The 20903-nt window shown below is 35.0% G+C and overlaps 1 protein-coding gene across 1 annotated transcript in view; it reads left to right on the top strand.

The window, feature by feature from the left end:
- The first annotated feature begins 4927 nt into the window (after nucleotides 1-4927).
- Nucleotides 4928-20903, top strand: part of LOC143244326 (calpain-C-like) — a 94001-nt gene continuing 78025 nt past the window's right edge. The window contains exons 1-2 of the mRNA XM_076488788.1: nucleotides 4928-5507; nucleotides 20330-20484. Of these exons, the coding sequence (XP_076344903.1) occupies nucleotides 5504-5507; nucleotides 20330-20484 (159 nt within the window). The 5' untranslated portion in view covers nucleotides 4928-5503. The remainder of the gene's footprint in view (nucleotides 5508-20329; nucleotides 20485-20903) is intronic.

Genomic DNA, 20903 nt, shown 5'->3' with positions numbered 1-20903 from the left:
CCAGGCATCAATAAGTAATAGCCATCAGAAGAATAATTGGTCCTTACCTTCGTTAGTTTTTAACTGTTGATAAATATCGTGTGTTTGTACTTCGTGGTCTTAAGCCTAAAGCCCAAAAGTTTTTAAGAACTCTAGCTACCTTGCGGAAAAATTTTATAACTTCAGACATATTCGGTAGGAAAGGGGGAAGTATTAATGCAACCGTCTTTATACAACCTTCACAATATTTCTTCTGAAAACTGACACATATATAATTAAATATTTCAAATGCAATTTCTTTCTTCAATGATTAAACCTGATCAAGTCGTTTTGAGCAAACAAGATGTTACATATATACAAAAATGTTCAAATTTCTTTACAATTATGAAACGTATATTTGGTATTCAAAAGACGTAACTCTACAAAGGAAACTTATTTTCCACTCAAAGTTTTCCTGGGCTGATGCATTTGGTACTTAAATTGACAAGTAATACTGATTAGTGAATTTAGAAGCTTGGCTTTAAAAATAAATGTTTATTAAATTGAGGTATTATAAGACAGAAACTTACGAATTATATAAAGTAGTTTTAAAATGTTTCACATTTGCAACACTATTTTAATTTTTCACACCAAACACGGCCAGGCATGACCAAGTGGTTAGGGGGCGCTCGACTCGTAAACTGAGGGTTGCGGGTTCGAATCCCGTTACACCAAACACGCTCGCACTTTCAGTCGTGGGGGCGTTATAAAGTTACGGTCAATCCCACTATTTGTTGGTAAAAGAGTAGCCCAAGAGTTAGCGGTGGGGGTAATGCCTAGTTGCCTTCGTTTTAGTCTTACACTGCTAAATTAGAAACGGCTAGCGCAGATAGCCCTCGTGTAGCTTTGCGCGAAATTAAAAAACAAAACAAAGTGTGAACCGTAATTATGCCACATATTACTGAGTTACGTAGTCGGTGTAATGCTATTCACAAATTAATTAATTAATTTTTCCGTAACTGATTTACCAGTTATCCCTTCTGAATAAAAATACAAACAGTTATAAATGATTTGCCTTTGTTTAGATTTTTATAAATGCACTAATACCTCTTTATGTTACACTGTTCATCTTTACTTGTCATTTAAATATTTTAAACCTTCAGTGTATGGTACGTGTTATTAATAATACGTTATTAGTTAAAGTATAGAAAGTGTATAATAATATGTTAATTACGGTATATATGCATATACAGTGCCGATGAAGCATTTCTACAATACTGCTAGTACAGCGGTATGTGGCGCTGAAAAACGAAAGACATAAGAACTGTTGACACGTTATATAAATTGTTTGATTACAACTTTGATGGTGTGAACCGAATTGAGTTTAGAAAGTGTAATTTTCATCAGTTTTACACACATAATAAGGGCCTTGTAAAGTTTGTTTTTATTATCTTCATGGACAAGCTTAGAACAGAACAAATAATCCATGCATACGTCCAGTGAAGCTTCTAAGGAAAACATAGTGTGTGTGTTTTCTTATAGCAAAGCCACATCGGGCTATCTGCTGAGCCCACCAAGGAGAATCGAACCCCTGATTTTAGCGTTGTAAATCCGTAGACTTACCGCTATACTAGCGGGGTGCAAAACATAGGGTAACAAAAATAACATCTGAATTATAACGTTGTTGTTTCTTTCAGTTACGTCCACCACATTTCAGTCAACGCTACCTCAATTGTAACCCATTATTGTCACAGTTACAGTGTTATTTATTTTGAAGATGATATAAGAAGGTCGAAACGTTGTTTTGCAGTTTATTTTAATTGAAGTTTAATACGCATACCAGCCGTCTTTTGAATACATTTTTTACTCAAGCGAGTTTCTCGTCATCATGAATATTCAACACTGATGCCACCAGGACAGCTTGTCTGGCTGAATAACACTGATGAATAAATTATTAGCATCAATGCTGCACATTCTTGAAACACCTACATGAATACAGAATTACCGAATTGTAGAAGGAATTTCAGAACGCCAATCATATAATACAGTGGTTCCCAAACTATTTTAGTATAAGACTCCCTTGATGTGAACAGAAAACTTTGAAGCCCCCAACTTATAACTAGTAAACAAAATAGTGCCGTACAAAAACAATAACATCCCCTTTTGACATACTATATAATTTAATTAATTGGATAAAATTTTTGTCGATTTATTGTTTGCTTAGATTTAGAATTAATTCAGCATCTTTGTCTTCGACCCAGTTTTGAGGCATCCTCCCAGAAAAAAATAATAACAACAAAAAACTTCACGATCTCCACGAGGTCACGGTTCCCACTTTGGGAAACATTGATATAATATATTCTTCAACACTTTATAAAGTCCAGTTTTATTTCTTCCATTTATATTTTCCAAGACCCTGACATGGCCAGGTGGTTAAGGAGCTCGACTCGTGATCCGAGGGTCGCGGGTTCGAATACCCCTCGCACCAAACATGCTCGCACTTTCAGCCGAGAGGGCGTTGTAATGTTACTGTCAATCCAACTATTCGTTGGAAAAAGAGTTGTCCAAAAGTTGGCGGTGAGTGGCGATGACTAGCTGTATTCCCTCTAGTCTTACACTGCTAAATTAGAGATGGCTAGCACAGATAGCCCTCATGCAGCTTTGCGCCAAATTCAGAAGCAAACAAACCTTTTCCAAGGCTACTTATGAATCTAATTCATTGTGAATCTAATGATAGATTAGGCATCTCATTTATTTTCACTATTTTAAACAGCTAGTCCAGCAGAATAATTTATGCAAATAAATTAGTAGCATCATCGTTAGGTATTCTTGATTTAGAATTATAAGATCTTCCTAGTATTGCAATTAGTTTGTGGATAGAAGATTGTTTGGTGGTGGGGATGATCGACTAAGTAACAGTGACTTAAACCCGACCCCAAGTAAACTTTTCCTTGTTACTGCAACGTAAATCTCATGGAATTAATTTAGAAACAAAGAAAATAAACATATATGACGATGAACTCTCATTTATTCACACAACATAGTGCTGTGACAATGAACTTTCATATATTCCTAAATAACATGTTACAAGTAAACATACAGCACTTAGGCCTATAACAGTATATCGAATCACGTACACAGCATACTAACATGAACCTTTTAACACCCCAGTACATATGACCATGTACTCTCATTTATTCCAAAACATTTCTGAGAGTAAGTAAGTGACGGCCTACTGAGTTGATCTGGCCAATACTATAAAGTCACCAGGTCTGAAGTCAATTTAGTAATAGTGAGACAGCGGCTCCTTGTTCCTGGGGAAATCCCACTCAGTGGTCTACGTAATGAAAAATATTATAATTGAGGTGATCAGCACTTTATATTTCTGATTTCCCATTAACCTACACAATTTTGGTATGGCCAGTGGGGGGATGCATCCTTCATCCTCCCCTCTGTATCCATCCCTGTTTGTGACTAAAATTTTGAAATCAGACGGTTTCTTTTTATTTATGGGAAAGAAAATCGTTTGTGGGACGACCTTGTCTTTCTATATAGCGCTTCGCTATAGTGTTAACATCTTTGTTCAGTTGAGCTTTATGTATTTAACAAGACTATCCGATGTTGAACGAAAAAAACATATGTAACAGTTTTTTTCTGGAGTTTATGGTCGTTCCCCCAACTAGCACGGTGATATGTCTGCGAACTTACATTCTTAGAAACTGGGTAGCCTTTCGTATAGCTTTGTACTTAATTTCAAACAAAGGACAAATTTAAGTCCCTTTTTTTTTTTTTATCATACTGCAAGTGTAAGATGTTTCATTCAGCCAACACTTTGTTGGTTTATTTTGAATTTCGCAGAAAGCTATACGAGGGCTATCTGCGCTAGCCGTTCGTAACTTAGCCATGTAAGACTAGAGGGAAGGCAGCTAATCATCACCACCCACCATCAACTCCTGAGCTACTTTTTACCAACGAATAGTGGGATTGACCGTCACATTATAACGCCCCCACGGCTGAAAGGGCGAGAATGTTGGGTGTGACAGGGATGCAAACGCGCGACTCTCATATTACGAGTCTTATCCACCTGGCCATGCCGGGGCGATCAACACTTCGTAATATAAATATTCGTAGAATATTTTAAAATAAACCATATTTAATGAAGAATCTATTATCACAGGTGGATTTAAAATTTTGAAGAAGAAAAAGATATTGTGGTCATTCTGCACATCAGGGACGTCAGTTCAGAGGAGAAAGAGGTACAAGCACATCAGGGACGTCAGTTCGGGAGAGAAAGAGGTACAAGCACATCAGGGACGTCAGTTCAGGGAATAAAGAGGTACAAGCCACCCCCCACGAACATGAGAAGAATATGATAATAAATTGCCAATCTTAGTTTTATGTTGATCCTACAGAACTGCATTTTTTTTTTTAATCCAAGGGCTTAAGGGGCACAAAGGTACATGAACCTCGGTGTGCATTTACCCACTCCCCTAATTAAATCTCAAACGGTATTGCTCTGTCATATTAGTGAACAAAGTGTTAAAAAAATACGTCCTTCCTTGTCACAGTACTAAACCTAATTATGCTTTAGAAGAACGTCATTTCAGTAACTTCTGAAAAATGTTTTTCAAAATAGCTACGACGGGACAAGTAAGCATTTAAAAAAGCCACATTTATTATAAATCGGATTTAGTCAATCTGAAGTAACCTTTGTATGACAGAATTAGAATTATTATTATCTGTAAGTCGACATTTGGTGGTGGTGGTGGTTCACTCCCACCTGATTCATTAAGTCATAAGTTTGCATTCCCACCATTATATCCAGTCGCTCGCTGGTTAAATATAATTAAACCTAACCATCCATGGCCCGGAACCTAAGAAGCGGGGCCCGACCTTACCTGTACGAGGTGTATAAACGTCGAATCGCAAGAATCATTGGAGGTGGTACCTGTGTTGCACCTGTAAACCCGTCGCGTTTCTTGACTAGCCTAGCTGACTTGTAACAAACTAACCTCAAGGCGTATAAAGCTCCAGATTCAAAGCAGACAGGGGCCTTGGTTAAGTCTGAGAGTAGAAACCTGACAAAAACTCCGTTTACAAAGTCAAAAATGAGGTTAGAATTAAAGGTCGTCCGCTTGGAATTTGTGAACATTCTAGGCTTTGCCCTTAAGCATGTATTTAGCCTAACACAGTGACCCTGATTGTGAAACGACCGGCATTCTTTCTGTGACGCTGAAACAGTGAACTTGCATGTTCGGGGAAATGCTTGCGAAGAGAGTCGCTATTTTGCGCCCAGTTGCTGTGTCATGTATCGCTAATGTTCAAACTGTGAACTTGGATATTGTTGTTACGTTTGATTAAATAAGTGTTAGTTGTTAAGTAAGTCATTTATACATTTGAAATATTTTGTTCAGATTGGGAGAAAAGTATTATTGTTTGAAAAGGGGCAGAAACTGCTGTATATCTATTCTTCTGAACAGTTTTAAGGTTTTACAACAAAAGAAGAGACGATTTCTGTGCAACTCACACTACAGTTCTAATTCGTATGGGTAAGTGAAGTTAAAACGCTTTTGTTCATTCGCTAACGAGTATTCTTATTATGTGACCAGTCGCGTAAATGTATGGTTGTTGTCTAACATAGTTGTTAGAAAATAAAACTATCCGTTCAAGACGTGACTTGTTTTTTTTAAATTGATAAACTTATTTGAAATTCTGTGGTAAATAATTATTAATCAGACCCGGCATGGCCAGGTGGTTAAGACACTCGACTTGTAATTTGAGGGTTGCGGGTTCGAGTCCCCGTTGTACCAAGCATGCTCGCCTTTTCAGCAGTAGGTGTGTTATAATGTTACGGTCAATCCCACTATTCATTTGTAAAAGAGTAGCCCAAGAGTTGGCAGTGGGTGGTGATGACTAGCTGCCTTCCCTCTAGTCTTACACTGCAAAAGTAGGGGCGGCTAGCACAGATAACCCGCGTGTATCTTTGCGCGAAATTAAAAAGCTATTAATTTTTACACGAAACTTCTCAAATCTGATAATACTGGTATATAGGTAGTTACTACTTAGTTCAAAATTGATTGTGTAAAGGATGCACAGAGGTTAAACTACAGCTGTGTTTAGTGTAAAATACATTTTTTTCGGGTGAAATTTAAAACCGTGATTCTAAATCAAAATTAAAATTATCACATTGTTATGAGTTGTTTAATTATCACCAGAGTTTGGTATGTTCAAATACCGACGTATTTTTCTCCCAATTATTAAATATTGTGTTTTAACGTGAGAAAAATAACCATCAAATTCATACCAGTTTTACGAGTAAGACCAGATTCTGGTTGAAATATGTTTCTACTCATCATTTAACCTGGTTAACAAAAACGTTGTTGAGATGTTGGGCGTGAGAAAATATAATTCATGGTTTTAACTTCCATTTTTTCTCCATATTTAATAAAGAACTTTCTAAATTGTCTTGCACGTTCACGGTTTATATCCCATACCAGTGTTATGATTTTTCTAACAACACAAAAATCGCACGTTTGTTTGACTAGGAATTCAGTTTAAAAGAACATAATTTATGCAGAATCCTTTTATATAATTTCATATACACTTTCTTTAGATAGTTAAGGATTCAGTTTATTTTTCTAGTTACTACCATGATTAGAACAATATTTCCAAAGGTTACCAAATATGTTGTAACGGTCAGGAACGTCCTCTTTAAGATTCAAACCATTAGTCTTCCGATTGGATTATCGAAATGGATCACAAACAGGATTTCCCGCTCTTTTTTCAAACTTGTCGAGGGTTCGAATCCCGGTCGCACCAAACATGCTCGCCCTTTCAACCGTGATGGCGTTATAACGCAACAGTCAATCCCACTATGCGCTGGTAAGAGTAGCCTGAGAGTTGGCGGTGGGTGGTGATGGCTAGCTGCCTTCCTTCTAGTCTTACTTTGCTAAATTAAAGACGGCTAGTGCAGATATTTCTCGTGTAGCTTTGCGCGAAATTCAAAAACAAACAATATTTTTATGTCTGAAACGTTTTCATGTGAATGGTAAAATTATGCTATTAAATCAATAGGTTTATAGAGTTTAGTAACTTAAATAGAGTACACCAAATTAATGTTATGATATTCACCCGCGTTTGCGTTATTGTGACTAATAAAAATAGTACGATAACTAGAATAAATCCAAAGGAACATATGGTGCAAAATATATGGGAACTATTTACTGTTGTTGTTAACTGTGTTTGGGACTGAGTGGTTTGGGGGAGTGGAAATGGACTTGATTCAGCCAATAAGATAGCTAGTTTCCCCCACGGATAAAAATACTTAACCGTATATTTTGTGTATCGTCAAACGTTTTGAGCATTGGCTTGGGAATGTTTAGAAAATAGTGCTTTTACTTACCAGCTATTTTACCAATGCATTGTTCTTTCTTGTGATTTGACCTACGGTCTACTTTTAGGTAAACTGGATAATTTTGTTACTGATAGGCTTAAGCGTTCTGGCTGCATCACACTATTTAACCTCTGAAATACTTCAGAGGTTAATTTTGTGAAGTAAATATAACTTATGTCTGCCTGTTGTATAAACTTGGCATTAACAACTGGAAATGGTTCGTTTCACTACTAATGCTAAGATCGAATATTTTGATCAGTTACTTTTGATTTGTAAATCATCACGTTTCTTCAATATTTGACTTTAGAAAACTCGTAATCAGGTACTTGAAATGAATATGAAGCTTGGTGTACCATTTGAATTTCAACTTGTCACCGAGTTGTTCTGATTCCGAGGAATTTCGTAGTTGTTATAAAGTCATACAAGCATTTCAACACTTCTTTTTCTATTCGAATTAATTAACTCAGTTGAACATTCTGTTGAAAGTAATCAACAGTATTTCCTCGAAACTTGTCTGATCTGTTAATTTTGACAATAAAATGTTTATTGTAAACAAAGCGGGACAAAAGATGTAGAGAGAGGTTAAATTAAAAACAGATATATCTGAGATGAGAGATAAGGCTTCTCATTTAAGTGTAAATATTTTATATTGAACCTTTAACTTGATTGTTTGATGTATTATCGAAGTGGTTTGCATAGTGGCCACTATATGGAACTCTCAAGTTGACAATTCGGTGTATTGTTAAACTGTTTTATTTCTTATTCAGTACATGGTGTTTTCAAGTTGACAGTTCAGTGTATTATTAAACTGTTTTACCTACTGACCACTATGTGAAACTTTCAAGTTGATTGTTCCATATACTATTGAAATGTTTTACCTACTGACCACTATGTAAAACTTTCAAGTTGATTGTTCCATATACTGTTGAAATGTTTTACCTACTGACCACTATGTAAAACTTTCAAGTTGATTGTTCCATATACTGTTGAAATGTTTTACCTACTGACCACTATATGAAACTTTCAAGTTGATTGTTCCATATACTGTTGAAATGTTTTACCTACTGACCACTATATGAAACTTTCAAGTTGATTGTTCCATATACTGTTGAAATGTTTTACCTACTGACCACTATGTGAAACTTTCAAGTTGATTGTTCCATATGCTGTTGAAATGTTTTACCTACTGATCGTTAATGGATTTTTCATGTTGTCTGTTCTGTATGTTGATGAAAGTCCAGTCTCCTATCCTTCTCTCCTTCTGCATTCATGAATATAAGACAATTTTATTTGGTCGTTCTTTATTATTCTCTTATGAATGAAGATTGAATTCATTAGTAGTATAATAGATGCCACTTGTAGAGTCAATAACGTTCTTGAAAACATTACCCGTCGTCTACGAGGCCTCATGTATACCACGAGCTGTCATCACCAAAACTGAATAATAAAAATAACAACTTTAAAACGACTGAAATTAAATTTAAACACTAATATGTTTGGAATTTGACTTAATTACTAGAAAGTTAAAAGTTAAGCTTTGATATTAGAAAAAACATTGTTCTGGGTGGTCTATTAAGTTTAGACGTACAATACCGTTCTTTTAAAAAAACGCAACATAAAAGTAAAATCAACAACACCTATGTTGGTGTGATATAATTTTCTTATATCGTTTCATAGAGGGCGTTTAATGAAATTGTTGGGATTTTATGTTTTTAATTTTCCACATAAGTTACCCTTTAGTAGAAGTCAAAACGAAATAGTTTCATCCTGAGAATGTTTTTTAAGCATCGTTTTCACTTGATTTGATTGATGGTTGTAACAAATAACTTTGTATTTATTCTGATTCAAAATTGTAACACTTTGCTACATTTGTTAAGTTTAAACTAAAACTAATAATAATTTCTGATATCTGCATAGATCAGAACTAAAACAGTAAATAAATAACATATCTTTAACATGCCAGCCTAATTAGGGTTATAGAATGTAAAAAAAAACAAAAACACTTTAATGATTACAATGTAACATGCCAGCCTAACTAGGGTTATAGAATGCCAAAACAAACAAACAAACTTTAATGATTACAATGTAACATGCCAGCCTGACTAAGGTTATAGAATGTAAAAAAACAAACCAAAAAAACACTTTAATGATTACAATGCACTGATTCATAAGTTTAGTATTCTTACTGGTATTGTTTTTTCCGCCATAATACCAATAATATCTCACGAACATCGGTCATTTGAAGCAGTTAGATTAATCCTAAAACCATTTACTAAGCTCATAATCCAACACAATGCTTATAGTAAAATATTTTTATAAGAAATAAATGAAAAATAATAACAATGTGCACGTGAAAAAACTTAAATATTTAACCTAAAATTGTTAATGAAACTAATATCATAATAATAATGTTTATAATACGCAAAAAAACTAGATGTATACTCAGTGCGCAACCTCTTAATTACTGTTCCTTGAAAACTATGTTTATTGGTACTGTTGTTTTAAGATCTGGAGTATATTTCATTGAAAAAGAATTTAAAGACATCAGAATCAAGATACTCTTCAGAACATGAAGCAGACATGTATAACGTTCTTTATCATAACGTTTTAATAAGGTAAACTTACCGCTTTTGGAATATAGCTCGAAATGCAGAGAATAGTTAATATATATATATATATATATAACAGTTATATATTTATTTAGTACCTGAATGTTGTAGACATTTGATACTGTTATTCCATCCCAGATCTTAGTATGCACTAACTCTGAGAGATTTGTATCATAAAGATATGTAAACCAATAATAGCCAGAATCCTAAACAACTCATGAGAGAGAGAAAAAAAGAGTTTGTTTGTTTTTTGAATTTCGCGCAAAGCTACTCGAGGGCTATCTGCGCTAGCCGTCCCTAATTTAGCAGTGTAAAGGTAGAGGGAAGACAGCTAGTCATCACCACCAACCGCAAACTCTTGGACTACTCTTCTACCAACGAATAGTGGGATTGACCGTAATTTTATAACGCCCTCACGACTGAAAGAGCGAGCATGTTTGGTACGACCGAGATTCGAACCCGCGACCCTCAGATTACGAGTCGAACGCCTTAACCTACCTGGCCATGCTGGGCAAGAGAGAGAGAGAGCCCTTACAGGTACCAGATGTAAAAAGACAAAGATTCGAGCTGTGTGGTGTTTGTGTTGTTAACAAAACACCTCTCTATAAATTAATCCCTAGTGGGTTATCATTTAACTCGGTTGTTAAAGTATTGCTTTGATGTATGAGAGGTATCAAGTTCGACTTAGAACTGATGAAATAAAATGAATTGGATTTTCATTAAACAAAATTGGCGTATATGTAATGTTTGTCTCACTACCCTGATAAAAAGCCTCGATGACGTGTCTTGTTTGTGAAAAGGGGATAATGTGGTAGTTTTGATTGATAAAAAGTGTCTTTAGTAGGAGTTGCTAAATGTTCAACGATGTATCTCAAATGACAGAAGCAGGTCTTGGGTAAGATCACAAGTTAAGAAAAAAAGAAAATCGTATCTGTTATTCGTTGTATAAGGATTATGTGATAATGACTTTTATGCTTTACATATTCTTTAGCAATTCTTGGTTAGGAACGTTAAGGGTATAGTCATTTAGCCCATATCTGTTCAGTGTAAATGTCAGTATCAAATACCATCTTTCATATATTGTCAATGTTTAGGGTTAACAACATTTAATTTTACAAGATCAGTTTTATTGCCTTGTAACTATCCAGAAAAGTATTTCTGTATATTTGTTTGTTGTTAAATTTAAAGCTACGCAATGGGTTATTTTAGCGGTGCCCACCACAAGTAACGAAACATGACATTTAACATTATACTCCCTTAAACTTACTACTGAGCCATCACTGGGCACAGGGAACTTACTGGATTTCTGTAGCTTGAAACTTCATTATACGTTTTAATAATTTTGTTGCAGTTTAATTTATTTTTACATAATTATCAGTAATGTGTCGTTCCGAATCCAATTGCAATCCCATAATTAACGATTATATTTATACAGTTCTTCGTTATTTGAGGTGATGAGAGGTGATAAAAGCGGTATGATTTTCAGACACAAAAGAGATTCTTCAAGCGTGGTTCTAAAACTACGAACGTTGTACTAAACTGAAGCATTTCTCACTTAAGAATTTCACTAAATAGTGGAACAAATAAGATAAATTGCAGATAGCCCAATGTGGCTTTACTGTAAGAAAACACACACACTCCTGTTCATGTGAATATCTTTGAAGAAAAAGTAGTTCTTAAAGATAAAACCAGAGAGAGATATTACTTTACTGTCAGAAAAATAATGGTTTATCGACTTGTATACCAAAATAATAATTACAAATGTATGCACTCATGATGTTGGGAAAACACGTTCATAAAATAAATTTAAGACAAAAATGCAAAACCATGTAACTCTCAAACACGAAACAAGAATTGCAAACATCTGAACGACTGGATCAAAGGATAAGATATGTAAAATATCTGTCAGATACGTCTATATCTTTAACTTCGAAAACAGTATGTTGAATTCATACTCTACCGCCCGGCATGGTCAGGTGGTTAAGGCGTTCGATTCGTAATCTGAGGGTTGCGGGTTCGAATCCCCGTCACACCAAACGTGCTCTTCCTTTCAGCTGTGGGGGCGCTATAATGTTACGGTCAATCCCACTATTCGTTGGTAAAAGAGTAGCCCAAGAGTTGGCGGTGGGTAGTGATGACTAGGTGCTTTCCCTCTAGTCTTACACAACTAAATTACACGGCTTGTGTAGATAGTTCTCGTCTAGCTTTGCGCAAAATTCAAAAGCAAAAATACAGTTATACTCGGACCTTGTAATTTTTAAGCTTTCCATACTGGTTCTGTAAGATGTGGTGTAAAATAGTTGCGTATTTTCTTTTTCTTTTCACCAGAACCAGAAAATATTATCTTACTTTTCTTTTCAGGCGATTTTGTTCTGACAGGTAAAAAAAAACAAAAAAAAAACAATAATGAAGAAATACACACACACGATACATGAAATAACGAGTTGTTATAAGACTCAAAGTCGAATATTAAAGAAAAACCACGGAGTGAACTGGTTCGAGAATATTGATGATTTTCTTTCGTAATGAAAAACATAATTCGTAATTTTCATCAAAGCAGATTTTATTTTATTTGTTCCTTAACTGTACAGAGTAAACAAGGTCATTCACCAGTCCAGGTAGGAAGTTCACGTGTGGGTGGTGAAGTATTTTCAAGTAGGACAGGAAGGAGGAGCTGCTTATGGCATATATGAATTTTAAGACGCCATTAAAGTCACATATAGCGCACTGCTCCCGAAGTGGTTTAGAAGAAACGGGGTAGGATCAGAGTTGCTTAGGCTGGAGTGGACTTACTTTTAATATTTGCAAACCAAAATTTAATAAAAAGATATGTCTGCTAGAGTGTCTACTCAACTCGTTTCAAGATGCGAAATTCTAGCAAAACTGTAAAAAAAATTAAACACACACATGAAACGGTTCTATCGCTGTTATCACGTGCTGTGATAAGGAAAAATTTCGTAAAAGCTTCATGGACTAAGGGGTCTTACGCTGTGATGTATATTGCATTTACCGTGTTTCTCCGAAAATAAGACAGGGCTTATATTAATTTTCACTCCAAAATATGACACTAGGGCTTATTTTCGGGGGATGTCTTATTTTGATATATTAAAAAAATGAAGTTACAAAGTAAAACTATTAAACTAACCATTTAAAATAAACTATTATTAAACTATTAAACTAACTGAGTAATACTTAAACAAACTAATTAACTAACTATTAAACTAATTAATATTATTAATTTTTTTTTTATTTCTTTCCTCTTCTTGCCACTCTTAACTAGAGCTTATTTTAAGGGTAGGGCTCATATTAAAACTATCCCCAAAAATCACACTAGGTCTTATTTTATGGGTAGGCCTTATTATCGGAGAAACACGGTATGTATTAATTTGAACTGAATGGTCATGTTTCAAAGAAATTAACATTTGAAGCCCCCTCCCCTGATTTTTGGGGCGCATATGTGCCTCCATTCCATTCCCCAAAACAAATTACACCTCTAGCTGCGTGATTTCGTAAACCTCAAAGAGGCCGGTGATAATCAGTAGTATAGTTGAACAACAATTACACAAATAACTGTTCTTTATTATGATAAACATGATGTGAAAATTCCACGGCTGATGTTACTTAAACCAATTGAATTTTGTTTGCTTTGTTGCTAAGTATAAACTTGCACAATGGACTATCTGTGCTATGGTCAATGCAGAAATCGAAACCGGAATTTTAGTAACATAAGCTTTTTAAGTTTACTGCCGACTACCGCGAGACATTCATCAAAGAAAAGAATTACTAGGTGAAAACAACTTTATATGCATGTCAAGTTTACAATTAGCAAGTTTCACAAACTGGTCAGTTACCCCACATCCTCTGTCTTGTGAGTAATTATACAATTATGTCTTGAGTGTTTGCGTAAAGCTGAATAAGATCTGTCTGCCCTAACTGTTCATAATTCTCAACTTATGGAATAAACGTGGAAAACTATTCGACACTAGCAACCACCAACTCGTGGCCCACTCTAATGGAATAGGGAGATTTAACTGTTACACTTATAATGCACACATTGCCTCAATGTGCTTTTAGTAATTTTGAGGAAATGGGAAACAATCTTGGATTCTGAGATACACAACCCGACGCGCTAACAACTTGGACACTATTGTCTGGTAATTTTAGTAAACGTCCAGGTCTAGTAATGTCATTATATTAGACTCAGTCTCACAGACTGACCATGCGATACGAGTAAGATGCATTTACGTTCATTCGAATTGAGTCTTGTGATTATGAAGTCCCCCGCTAGTACAGCAGTAAATCTACGAATTTACAACGCTAAAATCAGGGGTTCGATTCCCCTCGATGAGCTCAGCAGATAGCCTGATGTGGCTTTGCTATAAGAAAAACACACGCACACGTGGTGATGAAATTCATATGGTTCTTCGTGCTTTGAAGATGGACGAGTTCTATAGAAATAGAAGGGAATTAGAAATGGTACCTTAATTTCAAACGATTTTAATTATATAAATACGTTTTTTTGTTTTTTTATATTTCTCAACATTTTTGTTTAACAAAGCTACAAAAGATCGAGTACATTACATTAAAACAATTTTGAGTAAGCAAATCAACAAGTCACGTGACAACCACAGTCGTTATAAAGTCGCAATGAAGTGGTATCTCGTAACAACAGGTGAGAATAGACAAATATAAAGGTCAGTGGCAAAAGCAGTCAGTATGCACCATAATCAAAAGGTGCATGGCATGGCCTAGCGTGTTAAGGCGTGCGCTTCGTAATCTGAGGGTCGCGGGTTCGCGCCCGAGTCGCGCCAAACATGCTCGCCCTCCCAGCCGTGGGGGCGTTATAATGTGACGGTCAATCCCACTATTCGTTGGTAAAAGAGTAGCCCAAGAGTTGGCGGTGGGTGCTGATGACTAGCGCAGGTAGCCCTCGAGTAGCTTTGTGCGAAATTCCAAAGAAACAAACAAAACCTTCCCTTCAGCCTCGTGCACCTTGCGAACGATACATACAGTCACAATATTTTCATACGAAGACTTAACGATCTTGTCGCTAGCCACTGACCAATTAATTTTTGCTCGATCGGACTATTGAAACGGAACTTGGAAGTCGTCGTCCTCGTATAATAGAAAAGCATTTGGGGAGTAAGTGATGTATTTTTTTTCAATGAAACTGCGTTACATGAGCGTACGACTGGACGTAGTGACATGGACTGTAACGACGTGCTAAGGCTTTTAAATCGTTTTTACATCGTATTCAAACTTGTAGTCTTGGTGAAATGGATCACTTACCCAATTCCACTGCACTCAATAGTTTGATACATCTGAAAATCGCTTCTTTTCTTTAAAAGTATAATATAACAGCTTTGTTTTACATATTCGGAAAATAATTTTAAAAACTACTCGGAAAAGTCAGTAATAGTTCGATTACTGGTAATATTGTGGAATTTTTCTGAAGTGAAAATCGTGGCTGTTAATGAGACTGGAGCCGTAGCTTGCTTATTAACATATCAACAGATTGGTTTATTGATATGTTAAACTGTTAATAATGTTTAATCACTTTCACAATATTTTAAAATTATAACTATTATTCAATGAGTCTCGTGCAAGAGATGTCTGGGTAAAATTTACCTCTGTCCATAACCAAGGTCAGGACGTAGATGGAAAAGGTATACAATATGCTAGCTGTACTTCCGCAGGGTTTCTGAAAGTGTTCTGTTTTAAGAGTAAATAAAACATAAAAATTAAAAGAAACAAGAGTTCATGGGCCATGTTATGATGTAGTCTACACAGTGTATAATTTTTCTCGTGATTCATGGCATACGCACGTTTTACTGACAGCAGAAATTGCAACGTCAAGCATCTATTATGAGACGTCGTTTTAGTGTCTACTGACTGACTGACAGAAAACACTACTGTATCGCGGTGTTAGTGGTCAAAATAAATTAAATAAAGTATAGTGTCCAAGCTCAAATCTTTTCTTCGTGGAAATCACAGTAAACAAGTTTAATAAACAGATAAGTCTATAAATTTGTCCTTAAGAATGTTTTGAAGAAATGAAACCTACTTAATCTTGCAAGCTACTTCAACTTTGTCGTGGCGTAATAGTGTTAGTTACTAATTATCTATATACTATAAGTTAAGAGAGAATTTTTTCAAAAAATGTAGATTGCATCTCTACTATCTTATTTGCCTTGTTTATTAGCCATCCTTATATTTACTTCCTTTTTGAAAAATAAAATTCTTTATTTTGTTATTACAGTGTTTCAATAGATATACGAAGTTGTATTTATAATCAAGTTCCAAATACAATGAGGTTCCAGCTGTAATATTTGTTTTTTTATCAGTTATTGGCTAGTAATTTCTATTTCACCCTTATGTAAGTTTTTTTAAAAGAACAATAAATTTCTATAAAAGGATAACTTCAATGGGTAATGATAATGTCGTTTATGCTATAATTATGTGATTTTTTTATTACTGTTAGTTGTTAATAATACTTATACAAGTGATACTCTATCTAAAGCCTCGGTGGAACTGGTTGACATCATTGTTTTGGTTTTTAAGTTATCACGTGATAAATAGAAGCAGGAGAAAGGCGAACAAGAAATTAAAAAAAATTAAGCTCTGATCATATATTGAGTAGATATTTAAAATACCAATTCGATAAACAATCCATGCCAACCCAACATAGACAGTGCTGCCACCTATCTAATAAGTATATACTTTCTCATTTAACCACAAACTTCTGCGAGTACCACCATATTGTTTTCAGACAAATTTCTGGTTGGGCTGAATACATTTTATTTTAATTACTGATAATTTGTTTGTTTGAATTTCACGCCAAACTACACGTGGGCTATCTGCACTAGCCGTCCCTAATTTAGCAGTGTAAGACTAGAGGGTAGGCAGCTAGTCATCACCACCCACCACCAACTCTTGGGGTAATCTTTTACCAACGAATAGTGGGATTGACAATCACATTATAACGCCCCCACGGCTGAAAGGGTGAGCATGTTTGGTGCGACCGGAATTCGAACCCGCGACCCTCGGATTACGAGTCGAACGCCTTAACCCACCTGGCCATGCCGGACCATTATTGCTGATAAACAAGAAAGTATTCTTAAAGAAATATTGCTGAATATTGTCAACTCTTAACTTCTATTTTAACATCAATACTACACTTTCGAAAGAGAGAGATTTGTTTATATAGGAAAAGCTACCTTACCTTAACATCATGCTTAATTTGATGGATCAATACCATTAATATTTAGTTCCGCAAAAAGTTAATGAGTGCTATAAAGGCTTGTCAACTGAACGTTTTCTGTTTAATTAAAAAATAACATCTTATAGATTCAATTAATCAAACTCGTTTTACAAAATAACCCTTTAATGTTGCCAAGCTACGATTTTTTTAAAGATCAAGGAGACAATTAGTTTAAACAATAATAAACTTTCTCATTGTACAAAATAATCGTTTACTCCGTGATGACGAGAAAACCCACTTGTAGAAAAAAATATATATGTAAAAACGGCTGGTATGAATAGAGAAAGCACTATGTAGAGGAGCGAACAACGTTTTGACCTTTTTTGGTCATCGTCAGGTTCACAAAGAAAGAAAGAGGTAACTGACCGATAGCTGACCACATGTTTGAAGGGGTTTGTGTAATTGAGTGTAGGAATGTAGAGAGCGTGCTTAGATGTTTGATTATATTTATTAATATAGGTATAAAGGTGTTCCTTTGTATTGGTTTATTTTGGACTTGAGTTGTTGTATAAGTAAGGCTTCTTTAATTTTCGTTTATTTGATTTGCAGTAATTTAGCAGTGTAAGGCTAGAGGGAAGGCAGCTACCGTGTTTTTCCGAAAATAAGACAGGGCTTATATTAATTTTCACTCCAAAATATGACACTAGGGCTTATTTTCGGGGGATGTCTTATTTTGATATATTAAAAAAATGAAGTTACAAAGTAAAAATTATAAGACCTCTAAATAAATAGAAATTACGAAAAACATTCAGAAACTCAATTTGATCAATACTTAAACAAACTAATTAACTAACCATTAAACTAATTATTAAATTATTTTTTTATTTCTTTCCTCTTCCTGCCACTCTTAACTAGGGCTTATTTTAAGGGTAGGGCTTATATTAAAACTATCCCCAAAAATCACACTAGGTCTTATTTTATGGGTAGGTCTTATTATCGGAGAAACACGGTAGTCATCACCACCCACTGCCAACTCTTGGGCTACTCTTTTACCAACGAATAGTTGGATTGACCGTCACATTCAAAAGTGGAAGCCGCTTCCCAAGACACTGATATTTGTTATAAGGAGTTTTAACTTTCTCTGTTAAGATTATTTCATAGTGATAGATTAATTTATGGATGTAGGACTAATTTAAATCTACAGAGATGGCAAAACTAAGCATAACTTTTGCCACAATGTGGTGGTTCTTACTCGGGCACATAGTGTTATTAGATTATTTATTAATAAATATCATATCTATTTTCAATTATTACTGTTATTTTATTACTATTTCCAATTTTATTTTATGTTATTCTTCATTGTACTTATTTTATTATAATAATAATTTTGCGTTGCACATCATGTTTGCCAAGTTAAAATTAGTATTTCTACATAAAACTGCCATTTCAAAAACGTTCATTTCACCATGTAGCGTAGTTAGCTCTCGTGTAACTTTGTGCGAAATTTAAACCAAACCAATTTACCCATATAAAGGAGTCTCAGATAAGATAACACTTACTCTCCATATAAAGGAGTCTCAGATGATATAACACTTACTCTCCATTTAAAGGAGTCTCATGTGATATAACACTTACTCTCCACATAAAGGAGTCTCATGTGATATAACTTTTACTCTCCATATAAAGGAGTCTCAGGTGATATAACACTCTCCACATGAAGGAGTCTCAGATGATATAACACTTACTCTCCATATAAAGGAGTCTCAGATGATATAACACTTACTCTCCATATAAAGGAGTCTCAGGTGATATAACACTTACTCTCCATATAAAGGAGTCTCAGGTCATATAACACTCCACATGAAGGAGTCTCAGGTGATATAACACTCTCCACATGAAGGAGTCTCAGATGATATCATACTAACTCTCTGAAGTTGCGGAATCAGAAGATCTCTTATACTTTCATAAATAATAATGTTTTGTACTTTATGAAAATTTCATATCACTTTATAATTACTGTATGTGAAGATTAATTGAACCGTTGACTATTAAAAGGGGACTGAAGTACTTGTTTTGTAGGATATTTGCCTAATGAAATATAATTAAGCATAAAGCTAACCCTTACCAGTTCAACAGCACCGATTGTTGAAATTCTACATAATCAGTCACACAACATCGACTCTCGAAACATGTGAAACAGTCATTACAATAGTTTTCTGTAAAACTAACTGAAAAAACCATAATCTAGATTATAATAAATTCGTCTAAACACAGCTGACTCTAAACAGCGTCTCAGATACGTCAGGCTTCACTGTGAATTCAAAAGTATTACGTTTTAACTCACGACTAGCAGTTTTTATTACGTTTCTCTACAGGATTTGTTTTTTATACTGTTCTAACAATGTACTTATAGTTAGAGTTTTAGCACAACGTATCCATTTTGAGCCACGTTAGTGCAGAGTAAGTATATCACGCGTTCTGTTAGTTTTTTTACAACTAATTCCTTGACTATAGTCACGAATACCCATAAATCAGTTTCTGTCTACAACTGATATAAAGGATGCTTGTTTTTGATAAACGTAATTATGGTGTGTTATTATTTAAATTTTAAAGCTTAAATAATAACATAACTTCACCATAGTTAATTCTCTTCTGAATGCGTGTGTAATAATGTTTCGTTAACCTATTTTTGCTTATTTGGACGTTTATTTTTATTATGGAAACACTACATTTTTTTTTCTTATGATTAATACGGAAAACTAAAAGCAACAGTAACAAAACACACTTAAGAGGATTTATCTGTAACTGTAATTTGTGACCATTTCTAAAGCTGTAATAGTAACAAATATAAGTACACATTTAACTTGTTTAGAAACACGTTCATACAGTCAGTTCTTAATATAGTTACGGTTTCTAGTTCTGTTGTATGTCACAGCCTTAACTGTACTGTATTAGTCAGTGATTTTTTTAATACGTTTACTACATTCTTTTGTTAATTTCAGTGATTTATGTTTATGTGTTACAGCCGGTGAGTGTTTAGAACGTATGTATTCATGCTATAAATGTCACAGTTGACGTAAGGTTTCTTCTGAGTCTTAGAGTTGTATCTATTGTGTGGACATATTCTTACGGGACTGAAGGAAACGTTGTTTGTATTATTCTCTGCAGGTGTGATGGTGGATACCATGTCGGAAATTGATAAGCTGAAACGGGCATGTCTGAAAAGGGGAGAACTCTTCGAAGATCCAGACTTTCCAACTGTCCAATCATCGGTCTTCTATCATCAAACACCACCGTTTCAGTTTGTGTGGAAAAGGCCTAAGGTTAGTATCTTTTTTTTTTTTTTTGAATTTCGCGCAAAGCTACAGGAGAGCTATCTGCGCTAGCCATCCCTAATTTAGCAGTGTAAGACTAGTCATCACTACCTATCGCCAATTCTTGGACTACTCTTTTTACCAACGAATAGTGGGACTGATCGTAACATTATAACGCCTTACGGCTGAAAGGGCGAGCATGTTTTTTTAGCGCCACAGGGATTCGAACCTGCGACCCTCGGATTACGAGTCGAACGCTATAACACACTTGGCCATGCCGGGCCCGCATATAGATCTCCACAGATGTGAAATAAATAAATGACGCAATGGTATGGGGAAAATTTTAAATATTCAAGGGTAAAATCTTACATCAAAATTCTTATCACGGTATCACTGATAGCCAGTGAGTAACCTTACCTTTTATTAAA

This window comes from Tachypleus tridentatus, chromosome 1 (assembly GCF_004210375.1).
Source record: "Tachypleus tridentatus isolate NWPU-2018 chromosome 1, ASM421037v1, whole genome shotgun sequence".
In the NCBI taxonomy this organism is placed as follows: Eukaryota; Metazoa; Arthropoda; class Merostomata; order Xiphosura; family Limulidae; genus Tachypleus; species Tachypleus tridentatus.
Note: the sequence above shows the minus strand (reverse complement) of the source record. Positions and strands in the feature narration are given on the sequence as shown.